A 16667-nucleotide genomic window follows, 5' to 3' on the forward strand; every position below is an offset into this window, starting at 1 on the left:
AATATGTACACAGTGTTCGGTTGACAAAAAGCTGTACTTTTTTTTTTTTTTTTTTTTTTTTAAAGAATAGGAGAGGAGTAATAGGGAAGTATCAAAAGAGGCCTTTCTGGGAAGGTAAGATTTGAGCAGAGACCTATATGAAGAGTGACCCTTGCAGTTATACAGGATAGTGTTCCAGTTAATGACTGGCAAACTGACCTAAAACATCTTCTCCTTTGGTTGGAATTTTCTTTTTCTTTTTTTCTTTTTTCTTTTTTCTTTTTTTTTTTTTTTTTTTTTTTGACAGGCAGAGTGGATAGTGAGAGAGAGACAGAGGGAAAGGTCTTCCTTTGCCGTTGGGTCACCCTCCAATGGCTGCTGTGGCCAGCGCATCGTGCTGATCTGAAGCCAGGAGCCAGGTGCTTCTCCTGGTCTCCCATGCAGGTGCAGGGCCCAAGGACCTGGGCCATCCTCCACTGCCTTCCCGGGCCATAGCAGAGAGCTGGCCTGGAAGAGGGGCAACCGGGATAGAATCCAGCGCCCCAACCGGGACTAGAACCTGGTGTGCTGGCGCCGCAAGGCGGAGGATTAGCCTGTTAAGCCATGGCGCCGGCCTTGGTTGGAATTTTCTGAATTCTCTTTGGCCTTTCCAGAAAAGTGGGTATATGCTGTAGTGTTTTTTTGTGCATTTGGTTTTAGTCACTGTCCTTTGTGGTTAATGCTGTTTTTTTGTTTTGTTATGTTTCACAAAATTATTTTAACGCTATTGCAGGTGTTTATTTGGTGATCTTCATTCTGTGTTTGAGTTCATGTTGCTGTTGATTTCACATTTCAAGACTTACAATGGGTGGAGGTTATTTGATGTTAGTGACTGAAATGCTAGTTGGGATACTGACATTCCGTATCAGATTGATTGGTTCAAGTCCTGGTTCCACTCCTGATTCCAACTTCCTGCTAGTATGTACCCTAGGAGACAGCATAGTAATGACTCAAGTAGTTCCTTCTCTGATAGCCATGTGGGAGACTTGGAATGAGTTCCTAGCTCCCAGCTATGGCCTGGACCAGACTTGGATGTTGAAAGCATTTGGGGGTGAGCCAGTGTTTGGGAGTTTTGTCTGTCAGTCTGTCTCTCTGCCACAAATAAATAAAATTTTAGAAAAGAATTAAAATTGATAGTAATACATTTTTACATGGTTTAGCTATATGATAGGGTAAAAAAGTTGAGTTCTATTATCATCCCTTAGATTTAGTTTCATTTTATATCTCTATTATCTGCTGTGCTGTAATAGCGTTTTTAGGGGAATAACAACAAAATGGGGATTATAACAACATCTGTATCAATATCGTGAAAGGAGCTTTAGTTGTTTTTTTTTTTTTTTTTAAGATTTTATTTATTTATTTTGATAGGTAGGGTTACAGTCAATGAGAGGGAGAGACAGAAAGGTCTTCCCTCCGTTTGTTTACTCCCCAAATGGCTGCAATGACTTGAGCTACACCAATCCGAAGCCAGGAGCCCGGTGCCTCCTCCCGGTCTCCCATGCGGGTGCAGGGGCCCAAGCACCCAGGCCATCTTCCACTGCTTTCCCATGCCATAGCAGAGAGCTGGATTGGAAGAGGAGCAGCTGGGACTAGAAGCAGTGCCCATATGGGATGCTGGTGCTGCAAGCAGAGGATTAACCTACTGTGTCATGGCTCTGGCCCCAGGAGCTTTAGTTCTTTAATGAAGAGAAAATTTTTTTTTATCCTTTGGTGTTTTAATAGCCGTGAGTAATAAATTTGCTTTCAGATTTGGAGATGTCACACATGTATAACATTTTTTATAATACCCTAATAAGATAACTCAAATTCTGTTTTGCTGAAACAACATATGTTTTTAAAATCTGCTGTCATATTTGTTTCCTAAAATTAAAGCTTATTTTATTAAGAAAAAAGGGAATCTCAGAAAGGATTACATTTAACAAGTAAAGTTTCAATAAATACAGCTTTATGGTAAGCCTATTAAACTATCCTTAGTTTTGGTTTTTGTTTTCTTTAAAGATTTATTTATTTATTTATTTGAGAGGCAGAAATCTAGAGAGAAGGAGCAAGAGAGAACAAGCAGTAAGATAACTTCCATCTTTTGGTTCACTCTCCAAATGGCCACAACCATCAGGGCTGGGCAAGCCAAAGCCAGGAACGAGGATCCTCATTCAGGTTTCCCCCATGGGTCCAGGAGCCCAAGGACTTATTCCCTCTTCTGCTTTTCCAGGCATATTACAGGGAGCTGGATCGAAAATGGAGCAGCTGGGACTTGAACCGGCACCCACTGGGGATGCTGGCACTGCAGGCAGAGGCTTAACCTTCTATGCCTCAGCGCTGGCCCCACTATCCTTACTTTTCTCATTATCTCACACTGGAAGAAACGAGTGGACTAGTTTTGGCTGTATTCCATGACATTTGGAAATTACTAATATAGGGAATCTTTTGTTATTTCTTTCTTTATTACTGCCAAAGGTATCTTTCATTTTATTTCTTTTATCTGTTCCTCAGTCTTAAAAGTTATTGCAGAATTACAAGCTTCTAGGGACATAGTACTGCTTATTTGAATATGACTTTACTTTCTCCTCTTTATTGTAAAAAATCCCTGATTTTTAAACTTTTATTTATTTGAAAGGCAGAGACAGAGAGGGACAAATGGAAAGAGATCTCCATCTCTGGTTTACATCTGTTTACTTTGACAATGCCTGCAATGGCCAGGGCTGAGCTAGGCTGAAGCTAGGAGCCTGGAACTCCTCCTTTTGAGTTTCCCATCTGGGTGGTAGGGACTCACCTGCTACCTTCCTGGGTGTGCATTTGCAAGAAGCTGGAAACAGAAGCAGAGGCAGAACTTGAACGCACTCTCATATTAGATGCAGCTCTCCTGACCCTCCAAGTATTTCTTAACATAAGAACATAACTTATTTTATATTCCTCAGGTGTCTAAAACAGCACCAACTGGAGAATATTTGACAACAGGAAGCTTCATGATAAGAGGTAATGTCTTGACATGAAAAATAGCCCTAGTCTTGTTGTTGGTATATTATGGAGACAGGTTTGAGGACCATCTACAAATACTGTCCATATAGAAAGTTGTTACTCTGATTCCACATATAAAATCTGCTATGAAATAAGGGAATTTTTACTCAGTGTAGCAAATTTAGTATTTGTCATGTCATTGTCACATGTATTTTTATTGATGAGAATGTGCTTTTACATAGTTTAGTTATAAGGGTAAAAATATAGCCTGATCTTTTTTTTTAAATAACAGTCAACTAGAATGTGATGCAAAAGGTGAAAACAAGTATACATATTTTTTAAATTACTGTTCTATACAGAATACTAAATATGTTCTTCATGATACAATAACAGTTAAAAGAAATTTGACTATCGGTGTCAGATAATTTACGAACAAAAAGTGGAGAAAACTGATTTTTAAAAACATTAATGCACATTTTTTTTTTTGTAGGAAAAAAGAATTTCCTTCCTCCCTCATATCTAATGATGGGGTTTAGCTTCCTTTTTAAGGTATTTCTGATTTTTGGTGTTTTTTGCCCCCTGATTTTCGTTAGCTTTACCCAAAGTTCCATCAGTAAAAAGGAACTGTTTCTCTAGGTAGATGAGTCTTCTGTTTGGAGACATCGTGGTGAACGTAAAGTCAGAATACAGGATGAAGACATGGAGACCCTGGCAAGTTGCTCAAGTGAACTGATCTCAGAAGAAATGGAACAACTAGGTAGTGTACAAATCTTAATGAATTCACTTGTGATGTTGCTTATTTTGTAGTTTTGCTTCTAAATCCTTACTTAGAAAACTGTATCTGTTGGGTTTATTGAAATTTCAAAAACCAAATCAAAATTTTTGCTGTCAATTTTATGATATTTTGGTTTTGGAAATGTTAAGTATACTTACTCAGAGCAGGCATTTGGCCTAGAAGTTAAGATGCTGGTTAGGATGTCCAGGTTCCATATCGGAGTGCCTAGGTTTGCTCCTCTGCTTTGGTTCCTGATTCTGGCTTCCTGCTAGCGTGTATACCCTGGGAGGCAGTGTCGATGACTCAAGTAGGTGAGTCTGTGCCACCCTTCTGGGAGATCTGGATTGAGTTCATGGCTCCTAGCTTTGGTGCCTAGATACATACTTTTTACTTTTTTTTTTAAGATAGGTAGAGTTACAGACAGTGAGAGAGAGAGAGAGAGAGAAAGAGAGAGAGAGAGAGAGGAAGGTCTTCCTTCCGTTGGTTCACTCCTCTAATGGCTGCTATGGCCGGCGCTGTGCCGATCAGTTGCCAGGTGCTTCCTCCCGGTCTACCACGCGAGTGCAGAGACCCAAGCACATGGGCCATCCTCTGCTGCCCTCCCAGGCCACAGCAGAGAGCTGGACTGCAAGAGGAGCAATCAGAACAGAATCCAGTGCCCTGACCGGGACTAGAACCTGGGGTGCCGGCGCCGCAGGCGGAGGATTAGCCAAGTGAGCCACAGTGCCAGCCAACATACTTTTTAAATATGTAAAACTTCAGGGGCCGGCGCTGTGGCTTAACAGGCTAATCCTCCACCTTGCGGCACCAGCACACCAGGTTCTAGTCCCGGTTGGGGCGCCAGATTCTATCCCGGTTGCCCCTCTTCCAGGCCAGCTCTCTGCTATGGCCCGGGAAGGCAGTGGAGGATGGCCCAAGTCCTTGGGCCCTGCACCCGCATGGGAGACCAGGAGAAGCACCTGGCACCTGGCTTCGGATCAGTGAGATGCGCCGGCCGCGGTGGCCATTGGAGGGTGAACCAACGGCAAAAAGGAAGACCTTTCTCTCTGTCTCTCTCTCTCTCACTATCCACTCTGCCTGTCAAAAAAAAAAAAAGAAGAAGAAGAAGAATATGTAAAACTTTAAAGAGTATTCTAGTGAATTGAGTATTTAATTGGATATAAAACTAATGTACCTTAATATAGGGTTATATATGAAAACCTCAATATGTAATGGATAATACATAAGTGTTGTTTAACAAAGATAGACCTGAGTATTTACGAATCAGCATTTACTTTCTGGGTTAAGAATTAGAAGTGATAGGTATACTTAAAACTTCTCATGAGAACTTAACTTGATTTAATAATATATTTGTTTCATATATGTTGTGGTTGATTTGTTCTGAGAGGAGGAGTGAGCAACTATAGCTGCTAGAATAAATTTTCCTATCTACCCAAGGGAACTGTGGAAAGTATGCCATCTAAACTAGTTCTTCAGTTAATTACTCTCTCCTAGGGTCATTCCTTTTAGGATTATTACTGCACTGTCTCACTTTCAACTACTACTATGTTGCAAGATTCTAATTAAAATTCATCATGTCCTTGGCATTCATTGTATAAAGTGCTTTTATTTTTTATTTAATTTCTCACAGTCTTGTCAGGTGGGTGATAGCATCTGATTTTATTTATTTTAATGATTTATTTATTTATTTATTTGAAGGCAGAGTTACAGAGAGGCAAAGGCAGAGAGAGAGAGAAAGAGGTCTTCCATCTGCTGGTTCACTCCCTAGATGGCTGCAATGGACGGGGCTGGGCCAGGAGCCAGGAGCTTCTTTTGGGGCTCCCATGCAGGTGCAGGGCCAAAGCATTTGTGCCATCTTCTACTGCTTTCTCAGGCCATAGCAGAGAACTGGACCAGAAGTGGAGCAGCAGGGACTTGAACCAGCACCCATATGGGATGCCAGCACTGCAGGCGGCAGCTTTACCTGCTCCACCACAGCACCAGCCCATTATTTATTGTTATAAGATTTAATTGGGGTGACGTTGTGGCATAGCAAGTTAAGCCAGGTATCTCACGTAGGGGCTGGTTCGAGTCCTGGCTGCTCCACTTCTGATCCAGCTCCCTGGTAACGTGCCTGGGAAAGCAGCAGAGAATGTCCCAAGTGTTTGTGTTTCTGCTGCCACATGGGGGACCTAGAAGAAGTTCATGGGTTTGGCCCGACCCCTGCCTTGGTCATTGCGGCCATTTGAGGAATGAACCAATGGATTGAATATCTCTGTCTCTCCTTGTCTGTCTCTGTAACTCTGCTTTCCAAATAAATAATTAAAAACATTTAGTTATTTATATGAAAGGCAGAGTTAGAGATTTCCATCCACTGGTTCACTCCCCAGATGGCTTTAAAACAGCCAAGGCTGGGCCAGGCTGAAGCCAGGAGCCAGGAATTTCTTCCAGGTTTCCCATGTGGGTAGCAGAGACCCAAGAACATGGGCCATCTTTTGATGTTTTCCCAGGCAAATTAGCAGGGAGCCGGATCAGAAGTGGAGTAGCTAGGACTTGAACCGGTGCCCACACGGGATGCTGGCTTTACAAGTGACGGCTTAACCCATGATGCCACAACACTGGCCTCTAGCATCAAATTTGAAAGATGAGGCAACCAAACCCTATTATTACCATTAGACAGTATTCCTTTTGCAAAAATATGAGTGCCTGCTATCTACCCGTTATATAACAAGTATTATTTTGGTTCTCATATACAATTCAAAAGTAGAAGAATTTATATAACTAATCTTTAAGAATTTTAATTTTTTTAAAGATTTATTTTATTTATTTGAAAGAGTTACAGAGAGAGATGGAGGCAGAGAGAAAGAGGTCTTCTATCCACTGTTTTACTCCCCAGATGGCCGTAACGGCCAGAGCTGCGCTGATCCAAAGCCAGGAGCCAGGAGCTTCTTCTGGGTCTCCCACACAAGTGCAGGGGCCCAAGGACTTTCCCAGGCTATAACAGAGAGCTGGATCGGAAGTGGAGCAGCCAGGACTTGAACCGGCACCCATACAGGATGCCAGCGCTTCAGACCACGGCTTTAACCCACTGTGCCACAGTGCCGGCCCCCAAAATTTTAATTTTTTATTTGAAAGGCATAGAGACAGAGGCATAAAGAGGTCACTTATCTGTTGGTTTACCTCCCAGATGTCCACCAATAAGCCAAGAGCCTGGAATTTAAGCCAGGAGCCTGGAACTCTGTCTGGGTCTCTGTCTGCCACGTTGGGTGGCAGGGACCCAAGCTCTTGAGCCTTCACCTGCTGCCTCCCAGGATATACATTAGCACGAAGCTGGAATTGGATGAGGACCTGAGACTTGAACCTAGGCACTCTAATGTGGAATGCAGGAGTCTCAAGTGGTATTGTAACTGCACATCTACCCTTATACAAATAATTTTGAGGCAAGTTACTGTTTTCATTGTAAAAATGTTAACAGTATATAAGAAATTCATTGTAATGAACCTTGGAGGCTATTTAGTTCAACCTATTCTTGGTACGGATTGTTTTGTTGAAGTCTTACAGTACTTTGGTAATGATTTAGCATGTTTTTGATGACCATTACGAAAACAGGGAGTCGATGGAATATCATTAGGAAGTTTAGGAAAACTCATGTGGATTTGTTAGTCTTATGCTATTTCTCTTAAGGTAATTCTACAGATGGAGGTGACACGAGCAGTGAGGAAGATAAAGAGGAGTCACACGAAACTCCTGTAGAAGTGGAATTCACGACTCAGGTTGACCAAGAGGATGTTCCTGTTCAGAGTGCTGGTGATGAACTGAATGAGGAACGCATTCAGGAGGAAAGCTCCGAAGACGAAGGAGAATGTGAAGAGGTTACAAAGGACCCAGAGCCTGTTGGGGAAGTGAAGGATGAAGGGGAGGAGATCAACTATCCTGATACTACCATTGACTTGTCCCACCTGCAGTCCCAAAGGTAAGTTAAAAAAAAACAGAATTTTTTTATATTCCAAGCTGAGAGTGGCCATGGGCTAATACCAAGACTGACTTAAGAACTGTTAACCTCAGTTGTCCTATTATTTAGTACTTTACCTTCTCTTTTCTTTCTTTTTATTTTTCCACTGTGACTGAGTCTTTTTCTAAAGAAATTTCTAAGACCAGGGTAGAAAAATACAGTTAATATCAAAGTGGCCATAGCAGATCATAATAAAAGCAAGCAAATTGTTGTAAATGCTAATAACATAACAAAGGCAGTTCCATGAAAAAAATTCAGGTGTTTTCATCTTTAATCTATTGATCACCAAGTGAACAATCATTGTTTCAAAGCATTACTACTACTGGGATAAGGAAGAACTGCTCAGGCTCTGGCATTGTAGCCTAGCAGGTAAAGCCACTACTTGTGACGCTGGCATCCCTTTGGAGTACTGATTCAAGTCCTGGCTGCTCCACTTCGGATCCAGCTCCCTGCTAATGTGCCTGGGAAAGCAGCAGCCTGAGTCCTTGGCCCCTGCCACCCACATGGAAAAATGGGAGAAATCTCCTGGCTTCAGCCTGGCCTAGCCCTGGTTGGTTGCAGCCATTTGGGGAGTGAAGCAGCAGATGGAAGATCTCTCTCTCTCTCTCTCTCACTCTGCTTTTCAGTTAATTACTAAAATCTTTGGAGAAAAAAAAAAAAAAACAGCATTGGCCAGGAGTCAGATCAGAATTGAATCTTGGCGTGTGTCCTTGAGCAAGTTATTCTTTGTTTAAACCTCAGTTTCCTCAGTAAAAAAAAAAAAAGAATGCTATCACTCTCATAGGAGTTTCTTAAAGATTTTATGCATACAAAACATCTAGCACGTCTGTACTCTGGCATTGAATACATTTTCAGTCCTTGCCAGCTATTTAAGAGTATGTTCAAAAGTGTGGAGAGGTGAGCAGTTTGATTTTTTTTTTTCTGATTTTGCCGAATTTGGAAATTGGTAGGATTGCCAGTATTAAGAGTATGATGTGAATGGACTGTTTTAGGATTTTCTAAATGAATGTTTCACAAGCCAATGGTTTTCTTTTGCTGTTTGTTTTCATAGGTCCCTCCAGAAATTTGCTTCAAAAGAGGAATCTTCTAATTTGGTAAACTGCTTTCATAATTTTATGAAGAACATCTTGTTATTCGCAAAGGACAGAGTAATTTTTAACTTTTTTTTTCTCAAAATACTAATAGTGATGTTATTGTTTGTATTTGCTTGTTTTTTTGTTGTTGTTGTTTTTAATAGAGTGACAGTAAATTACAGAGCCGGAGACATTTGTCAGCCAAGGAAAGAAGGTAAACATATTTGTGTTATCTAACTGAAAAGCATGCTTTTTTTCTTTTTTAAGTTAACAACTCAGTTATCACAAATCACTTGGCTGTTCTAAAGGCTTCCTTTATTAAAATTACCACAGATATTTGCCACAGATCTCAAATTTGTAATATTGAGCTCTCATACATTTTTCTGTTTTAAGGACCCTAAGGTAATGCACTCAAGTAATAAGACAGAGCTTTTATTGTATGAGTATGCATGATAACTTCTAGGACAATATTTACAGGGTAAATGTAAATACAGAGTGAGTATTCTTCATCCAAAATGCTTGGGAACAGAAGTATTTCAGAGTTTTTTTGAGTTTGAAATATTTGCGTAGGCTTTACCAGTTGAGCATCCTTACAATCTCAAAATCCAGAGTTCTCCAAAATGCCTCAAAAAGTTGTGAAGAGAATTTTGGATTTTTGCATTAATGTTGCTCATTCTATACTTGAAATTTGGTTAGGAACGTTTTATGTAAGACAGGAGACTGGATTATTGTGTGTGTTTGCTTAATAGCAGGTCTTAGGAAGCAAGGGGAAAGACAGGGCCAGAAGGAAGAGGACAGCACCTGGAGGGTGGGCAGGACCAGCACAGGCCAAGCTCTTCAGGAGCGGTGAGGCTGGGTTTTGTAGGGAGAGAATCGCTCAGCAATCTCGGGGAGTTTGAATCTCTGCACTGTGCAAGGTAATGAGGATAAAATACATAAAATATGACCATGCCTTCCAGATTCTGCATTCTGAATTCAAGAAGTTTGGTAATATATGTAGACACAGTGTTGTCTGAAAGTGAGCTAACAGTTTTGGGAAATGTGTTTAAAGTACTGGGGGGTCTTCAGAAATTGCATGGAAAACGCGTATTATGAAAAAATTTTGCACCAAAATGAACTTATCTTTTAATTCCATTTTCCATGAACTTTTGGAAGTACCCTCATAAATCTTGAAGATGCCAGCGCCGTGGCTCAACAGGCTAATCCTCCGCCTTGCGGCGCCGGCACACCGGGTTCTAGTCCCGGTCGGGGCACCGATCCTGTCCCGGTTGCCCCTCTTCCAGGCCAGCTCTCTGCTGTGGCCAGGGAGTGCAGTGGAGGATGGCCCAAGTACTTGGGCCCTGCACCCCATGGGAGACCAGGAGAAGCACTGGCTCCTGCCATCGGAACAGCACGGTGCGCCGGCCGCAGCGCGCTACCGCGGCGGCCATTGGAGGGTGAACCAACGGCAAAGGAAGACCTTTCTCTCTGTCTCTCTCTCTCTCACTGTCCACTCTGCCTGTCAAAAAAAAAAAAAAAAAAAAAAAAAAAAAAATCTTGAAGATGTGTTAGCGCTTAGAAAAGGAGGCAGATTCCAAGGAGGAGAAAGTTCATGTTTATAAACAGGTAGAATGTAAGATTGGAGAGGTGAAGTTACAACAAAAGTGGAGAACCTGGAATGACAAGATAAGAATTTTGGATTTTTATCTCAAAAGTGATATGAAGAATACCTTTGGAAGATTTTGAGTGGGTATGAGATTCAGGCAAATAATTAAAGAACATTATGTAAAAGTTTGTAACGGTTTATGGAGGACATGCTAGAAACAGCTTGGGTGGGAGGTGGTGAGGACCTGGACCAGAGCAATGGCATTTAGAAATAGAAAGAAAAATATCACAGTAATAGAATTTCTCCTTCCTCCCTAATCTACTTTTTAGTAGATTCAAGCAACCATCCATTTATTGAATGTCTAAGATGTGCCAAGGTCAAGCAACCATCCATTTATTGAATGTCTAAGACGTGCCAAGGTCATATTGATCCAAATACTGATACTGATCCAGTGCCTGACCATCAAGGTGTTAAGGGACTGAGTTGGGGGGTGAGTAGGGCTGAGTCAAGGAGATGGTATGTTGAACCTGAATGGCAGAAGGAATGATAAGTCCATGAGTAATGAGAAGTTTTCAGCTTTTTCCTCTGTGATGATTTCAGCTCTTTATATATCGTATATACTGTAGCCTTGTGATTACCAAGTAAAACAGAAGCCATTTTCTATATTGTACACATTCTCCTTGCAAGGAATTTTTTAGGGCACTAAGAATTTGTAAGAGTTAGATGTTCCCATTTCATTTGTATTTAGGGAAATGAAGAAGAAGAAATTTCCCAATGATTCAGGAGATGTGGACATGACAGAGGGAAAAGACAAAGAAAAAGAAAGTACTGCACACACTGAAGCTCATCAGAACACAAGCAGAAATGTTCCAGCCGTGCAGCCGATGAAACGTGGACAAAAGGTAATCCAGCCTATGGATGGCTTGGTAAAGTGAGCATGTATGGATCACAAATGAAGTTGGGAGGTGGTGTTTTTATTTTATTTTTTTAAAGTTGGAAGTGGGGCTAGCGCTGTGGCAGAGCGGTTTAAGCCGCCACCTGCAGTGCCAGCATCCCATATGGGCACCAATTCAAGTCCCGGCTGTACCACTTCTAATTGATGTATAAGAGTTCTTTGCAATCCTGAAAACAAGTTATTTCTTGGATGTGTTCCAAGTGCTTTTCACACACTGGGGAGCTTGCTTTAACTGTAATGACCATAAAACTCTGGAACTTAACCCTGCTGACTGTAGTTTTCGTCTCCTCCTGTTCCTGCCTCCTTATCTTACTTGCCTCCGGCATCCCGTGTTGTATGCTCTACTTTTGTAGGATTGTCTTTGGCTTCTATGTGAGAGCATGTATATTTGTCTTTCTCTCCATGGCATATTTCACTTAACATAATGTCCTCCATGCTCATCCATATTGCACCACAGAGAAGATTTTTTTTTTTAAGATTTGTTTATTTGAAAAGCAGACTTAAAGGGAGAGAGAGAAGCAGAAATAGAAAGGTCTTCGATCTGCTGGTTCACTCCCCAAATGGCCGCAACAGCCGGGGTTGGGCCAGGCTGAAGCCAGGAGCCAGGAGCTTCATCTGGGTCTCCCATGTGGGTACAGGGGTCCAAGGACTAGGGCCATCTTCCACTGGTTTCCCAGGCCCATTAGCAGGGAGCTGGATCAGAAGTGGAGTAGCTGAGACATCAACTGGTGTCTGTATAGAAGTTGTTGCAGTCAGTGGCTTACCCACTATACAACAGTGTTAGCCCCCAGAATTGTATTTTTTTTAGAAGATGTATTTATTTATTTCAAAGAGTTGCAGAGATGAGGAGAGAAGAGAGGTCTTCCATCTGCTGGTTCACTTTCCACATGGCCACAGTGGCAGGGGTGGGCCAGACCAAAGCCAGCAGCCAGGGAAGTACTTGGGCCGTTCTACAGTGCTTTCCCAGGTGCATTAGTAGGGAGCTAGATTGGAAGTGGAGCAGCCAGGACTCCCATCTGTTACCGTTATGGAATGCCAGCACTGCAGAGGCTTAACCTTGATGCCACTGCACTGGCCCCAAGTATTTTATTTTTGGTGACCAAATAATATACCATAGGGGCTGGTGCTGTGGTGCAACGGGTTAAAGCCCTGGCCTGCAGCGCCGGCATCCCATATGGGCACTGGTTCATGTTCCAGCTGCTCCACTTCCAATATAGCTCTCTGCTATGGCCTAGGAAAGCAGTGGAAAATGGCCTGAGTTCTTGGGCCCCTGCACTCATGTGAGAGACATGGAAGCAGCTTTTGGCTTCTGGCTTCAGATCAGCACAGTTCTGGCTGTTGCAGACATTTTGGGAGTGAACCAATGGATGGAAGACCTCTCTCTCTCTCTCTGGCTCTACCTCTCTTTAAAAAAAGTAATATAAGGCCGGCGCCGCGGCTCACTAGGCTAATCCTCCGCCTGTGGCGCCAGCACCCCGGGTCCTGGTTGCTCCTCTTCCAGTCCAGTTCTCTGCTGTGGCCTGGGAGTGCAGTGGAGGATGGCCCACGTGCTTGGGCCCTGCACCCGCATGGGAGACCAGGAGGAAGCACCTGGCTCCTGGCTTTGGATTGGCGCAGCGCACCGGCTGCAACACGCAGGCCATGGCGGCCACTTGAGGGGGTGAACCAACGGAAAAAGGAAGACGTTTCTCTCTAACTCTGCCTGTCCAAAAAAAAAAAAAAAAAAATCCCCAGGGCAATTGGAATTTGTAACGAGAATATTGAGTCACTGTTTTTTTTTTTTTCCCAAAGATTTATTTATTTGAAAGTCAGAGTTACACAGAGAGAGGAGAGGCAGAGAGGTCTACCATCTGCTGGTTCACTCCCTAGTTGGCCACAACGGCCAGAGTTGCACAGATCTAGAGCCAGGAGCTTCTTCCGTGTCTCCCACACAGGTGCAGTGGCCCAAGAACTTGGGCCATCTTCCACTGCTTTTCCAGGCCATAGCAGAGAGCTTGATTGGAAGTGGAGCAGCTGGGACTAGAACCGGTGCCCATATGGGATGCCAGCACTGCAGGCAGCGGCTTTATCCTTTACGCCACAGTGCTGGCCCCCAGTCGTTGGTTTCGATAACAAAATTCAGTGCCTACATGGCACTTCGGAGTATTCACTTTCTTTCTTCTGTATTGTACCGTGATGCCGTAGCCAAATGTGATGACTTAATGTTTTCTCTGGTTTTTACTTTGTATTCTTGCTTATCTTCCGAAGTACTATAAAATTTACTTATTCTAAGAAAACTCATAAGTTTTATTTCTTCCCCACAGTTCTTGCTTAAACTGTAAGGTTCTCTATTTTAGAAGTAATGTGTTTGCACCTTTCCTGTTGTATTTAACATAATGCGTTCACTAATCCTTACTTCTAACAAAGTAAATTCCTTGGGATGAGGACTGTGGTTTATCCACCTTTGTAGCCTCCATATTTTTCAATAAACATTTCAAAAGGCACCTTGTTTTACAAATATTTGCCTGTTACTTTTACTGAACTTCCTAACCAGAATCCTGATTTTGTAGAGTAAAATGAAAAAGATGAAGGAAAAGTACAAAGACCAGGATGAAGAAGATCGTGAACTTATCATGAAACTGCTGGGGGTAAGTGACAGCTAAAAAGCACCTCTTCCTTTGCTTTTCAGTGGACATCCTACTCTTGCCTAGCATTTAATGGGCATTCAGTACGTTTTTGTTAATGTTTTCCGTATTCCCAGTGATTTCTGTTTAACTGATTTTTCTTCTGTGACTAAAAGTCCGCAGGCTCAAACAAAGAAGAAAAAGGAAAGAAGGGGAAGAAAGGAAAAATAAAGGACGAACCTGTGAAGAAACAGCCCCAGAAATCCAGAGGTGGACAGAGGGTTTCTGACAGCATTAAGAAAGAAATTGCACCCATTGATGTTGTAGCTCATGAGGTACAAGACTTAGCTGTGGACGAGCCACCTGATGACAAGGTAAGGCTACAACACTTGTCTGCTTTATTAGGGCTCCATGCCAGGGCTCGGAGGCGTGGACTTAGAGTGCTGAAACGATTCCTAATGGAATGTCTTTTTAGAAAGACTAAAGTGCAGTGCTTAAGCGTAAGCCTTCAGGGATACTCCGTTTTATGGAGAGGCTTAATTCTTATGAGAACTCCATTAAAATAAAGGACTAGCATTGTTTTAAGATGTACAGAAAGTAAATTTTCATTTCTCTCAAAAACTGCTAATGGAATGCCTGGTGTATTATCTTACGCAAAGAGTTTGAAAGGCATTATACAGAATGAGAAGTGAATGTTTTCCTGGTAAACCTGGTTGACCAAGTGTTTTAGCAACAGAATACAAAGCAAAACTATTACAGACATTTTGAGATTTTAAGGACTTATAAATTAAAATACCAGCTTTGAAAGGCAGAGCTTTAGAGAGGCAGAGAGAGAGAAGTCTTCCAGCCACTGGTTCACTCCCCAGTGGGCTACAACGGCCGGAGCTGTGCCCATCCAAAGCCAGGAGCCAGGAGCTTCTTCCAGGTCTCCCACATGGGTGCAGGGGCCCAAGGACTTGGGCCATCTTCTGCTACTTTTCCAGGCCACAGTAGAGAGCTGGATAGAAAATGGAGCAGCCAGGACTCAATCCAGCAGCCATACGGGATTCCCACACTGCTAGGCAGCAGCCTTACTCACTACACCGCAGCACTGGCCCTTCATTTTAATTTATAACTTCTCCCCTTTTCACCCCCAACCCCATACAGGAAGAACAAGATCTGGATCAACAGGGAAATGAGGTATGATATTTATTGTTGGGGTTCCTACTACTAATCTTCTTGCTACAGTGTAGTTTGCACAATAGTTGATATGTAACTTCTAACTTAAACTGTAAAAGGTAAGCTGAAGCTCTGGAGCCAAACTTCCTGGGGTTTAAATCCCAATTCTGCTACACATACCTCTGCAAACATGGGAAGCATTCCTGTGCTTGAAAGACTGGGGATAAAAATTGTTACCCCATTGAGATACCAGGAGAGCTGTTTCAAGAATTACAGTAATAGACATAAAGCACTTAGAAAATGGCACATGGCAAACAGTTACAGTTTAGCAGGAAGCATTTGTGTCCTCATTTTATTCATGTTATATGACAGGGCCATCTTACAGTTGGGCACAAATGACAGCTCAAGAAGCCCTGGGATCTCTCCTTCAAAACACCTAAGAGAAGCCTGTTCTATCCCAGGGTTTCTCATCTTTGGCACTACTAACATTGATAAAATGGGTATTTTCTGTTGTGGAGGGCTGTCTTGTGCATTATAAAATGGTTAGCAGTCTGCCTGGCCGCCAATCACTAGATGCCAATCGAACCCCCTATTCTTCCACTGTCTCTAGACATGGGTAGGCAGAATCTCCCCTAGGAACTACAAGTCTATTACATGGAAACTGCTCTTTCACTAGAGTTAAATCTATTGTCATTACTGTGTATCATTTTAATCCACAGTATTTTGCAACTTCAGTAATACCAGAGGCTTTTCTTTCTCCTAATTTACAACTATAAGTGTTATTTTGAAAATTAGTGTTCTCATGATTCATTATGTTAGGCAGAAACTGTTAGTAAAGAATAAATATTTAGACAAAGGTCTTCTACTGTTGCAAACTATACAGAAGAGTTCAAGCACTGGTGTGGTTATTTAGACCATACGTGTATCAGGAAAGGATCAAGTGTGTTAATATTCTGACAGTATTAGAGTTTGCATTGAGACTGGTATAAATTACTTTTGTAATTTTTCCATTTTCCCTTTTTAGGAAAATCTGTTTGATTCTTTGACAGGCCAGCCCCATCCTGAAGATGTACTACTGTTTGCCATTCCAATATGTGCTCCTTATACCACCATGACAAACTACAAGTGAGTCGCCAGCTTACTCAGTACAGTTCACACAATGACTTTTATGAATTGTTGTTAATCTCTAACATGTAATTCCTTTTTAAAGATATAAAGTGAAGCTTACTCCTGGAGTTCAGAAAAAGGGAAAAGGTATTTAAACTTTTTTTTCCCTGAATTTCAGTTCTAAATATTTCAGTGCCTGAACAGAAGTAGATTTTCTATTTTATATTTACAGCTGCAAAAACAGCTTTGAATAGCTTCATGCATTCCAAAGAAGCAACATCAAGAGAAAAAGACTTATTCCGCAGTGTAAAGGTAAAAAAATTTTCCTTCAGAACTCTGTTAGCGTTTTTGGGGGGAGGGGTTAGAAAATGCTACCTGTGAGCAGTGAAATCATTTTCATTGCAGCTAGCAAATACCTTTCTTTTGACAGCAGAGTGTATGGTTATG

General features: G+C 42.1%; 1 protein-coding gene across 1 annotated transcript in view; it reads left to right on the forward strand.

Moving 5' to 3' along the window:
* NEMF (nuclear export mediator factor) overlaps positions 1-16667 on the forward strand; it is a 51668-nt gene that overhangs the window by 33913 nt on the left and 1088 nt on the right. Inside the window, exons 20-32 of the mRNA XM_062205170.1 lie at positions 2934-2991; positions 3464-3522; positions 3610-3730; positions 7412-7700; positions 8791-8833; positions 8977-9026; positions 11146-11299; positions 13902-13979; positions 14132-14329; positions 15102-15134; positions 16138-16238; positions 16324-16367; positions 16453-16532. Coding sequence (XP_062061154.1) covers positions 2934-2991; positions 3464-3522; positions 3610-3730; positions 7412-7700; positions 8791-8833; positions 8977-9026; positions 11146-11299; positions 13902-13979; positions 14132-14329; positions 15102-15134; positions 16138-16238; positions 16324-16367; positions 16453-16532 — 1308 coding nt within the window. The remainder of the gene's footprint in view (positions 1-2933; positions 2992-3463; positions 3523-3609; positions 3731-7411; positions 7701-8790; positions 8834-8976; positions 9027-11145; positions 11300-13901; positions 13980-14131; positions 14330-15101; positions 15135-16137; positions 16239-16323; positions 16368-16452; positions 16533-16667) is intronic.

This window comes from Lepus europaeus, chromosome 11 (genome assembly GCF_033115175.1).
Source record: "Lepus europaeus isolate LE1 chromosome 11, mLepTim1.pri, whole genome shotgun sequence".
NCBI classification, from domain to species: domain Eukaryota; kingdom Metazoa; phylum Chordata; class Mammalia; order Lagomorpha; family Leporidae; genus Lepus; species Lepus europaeus.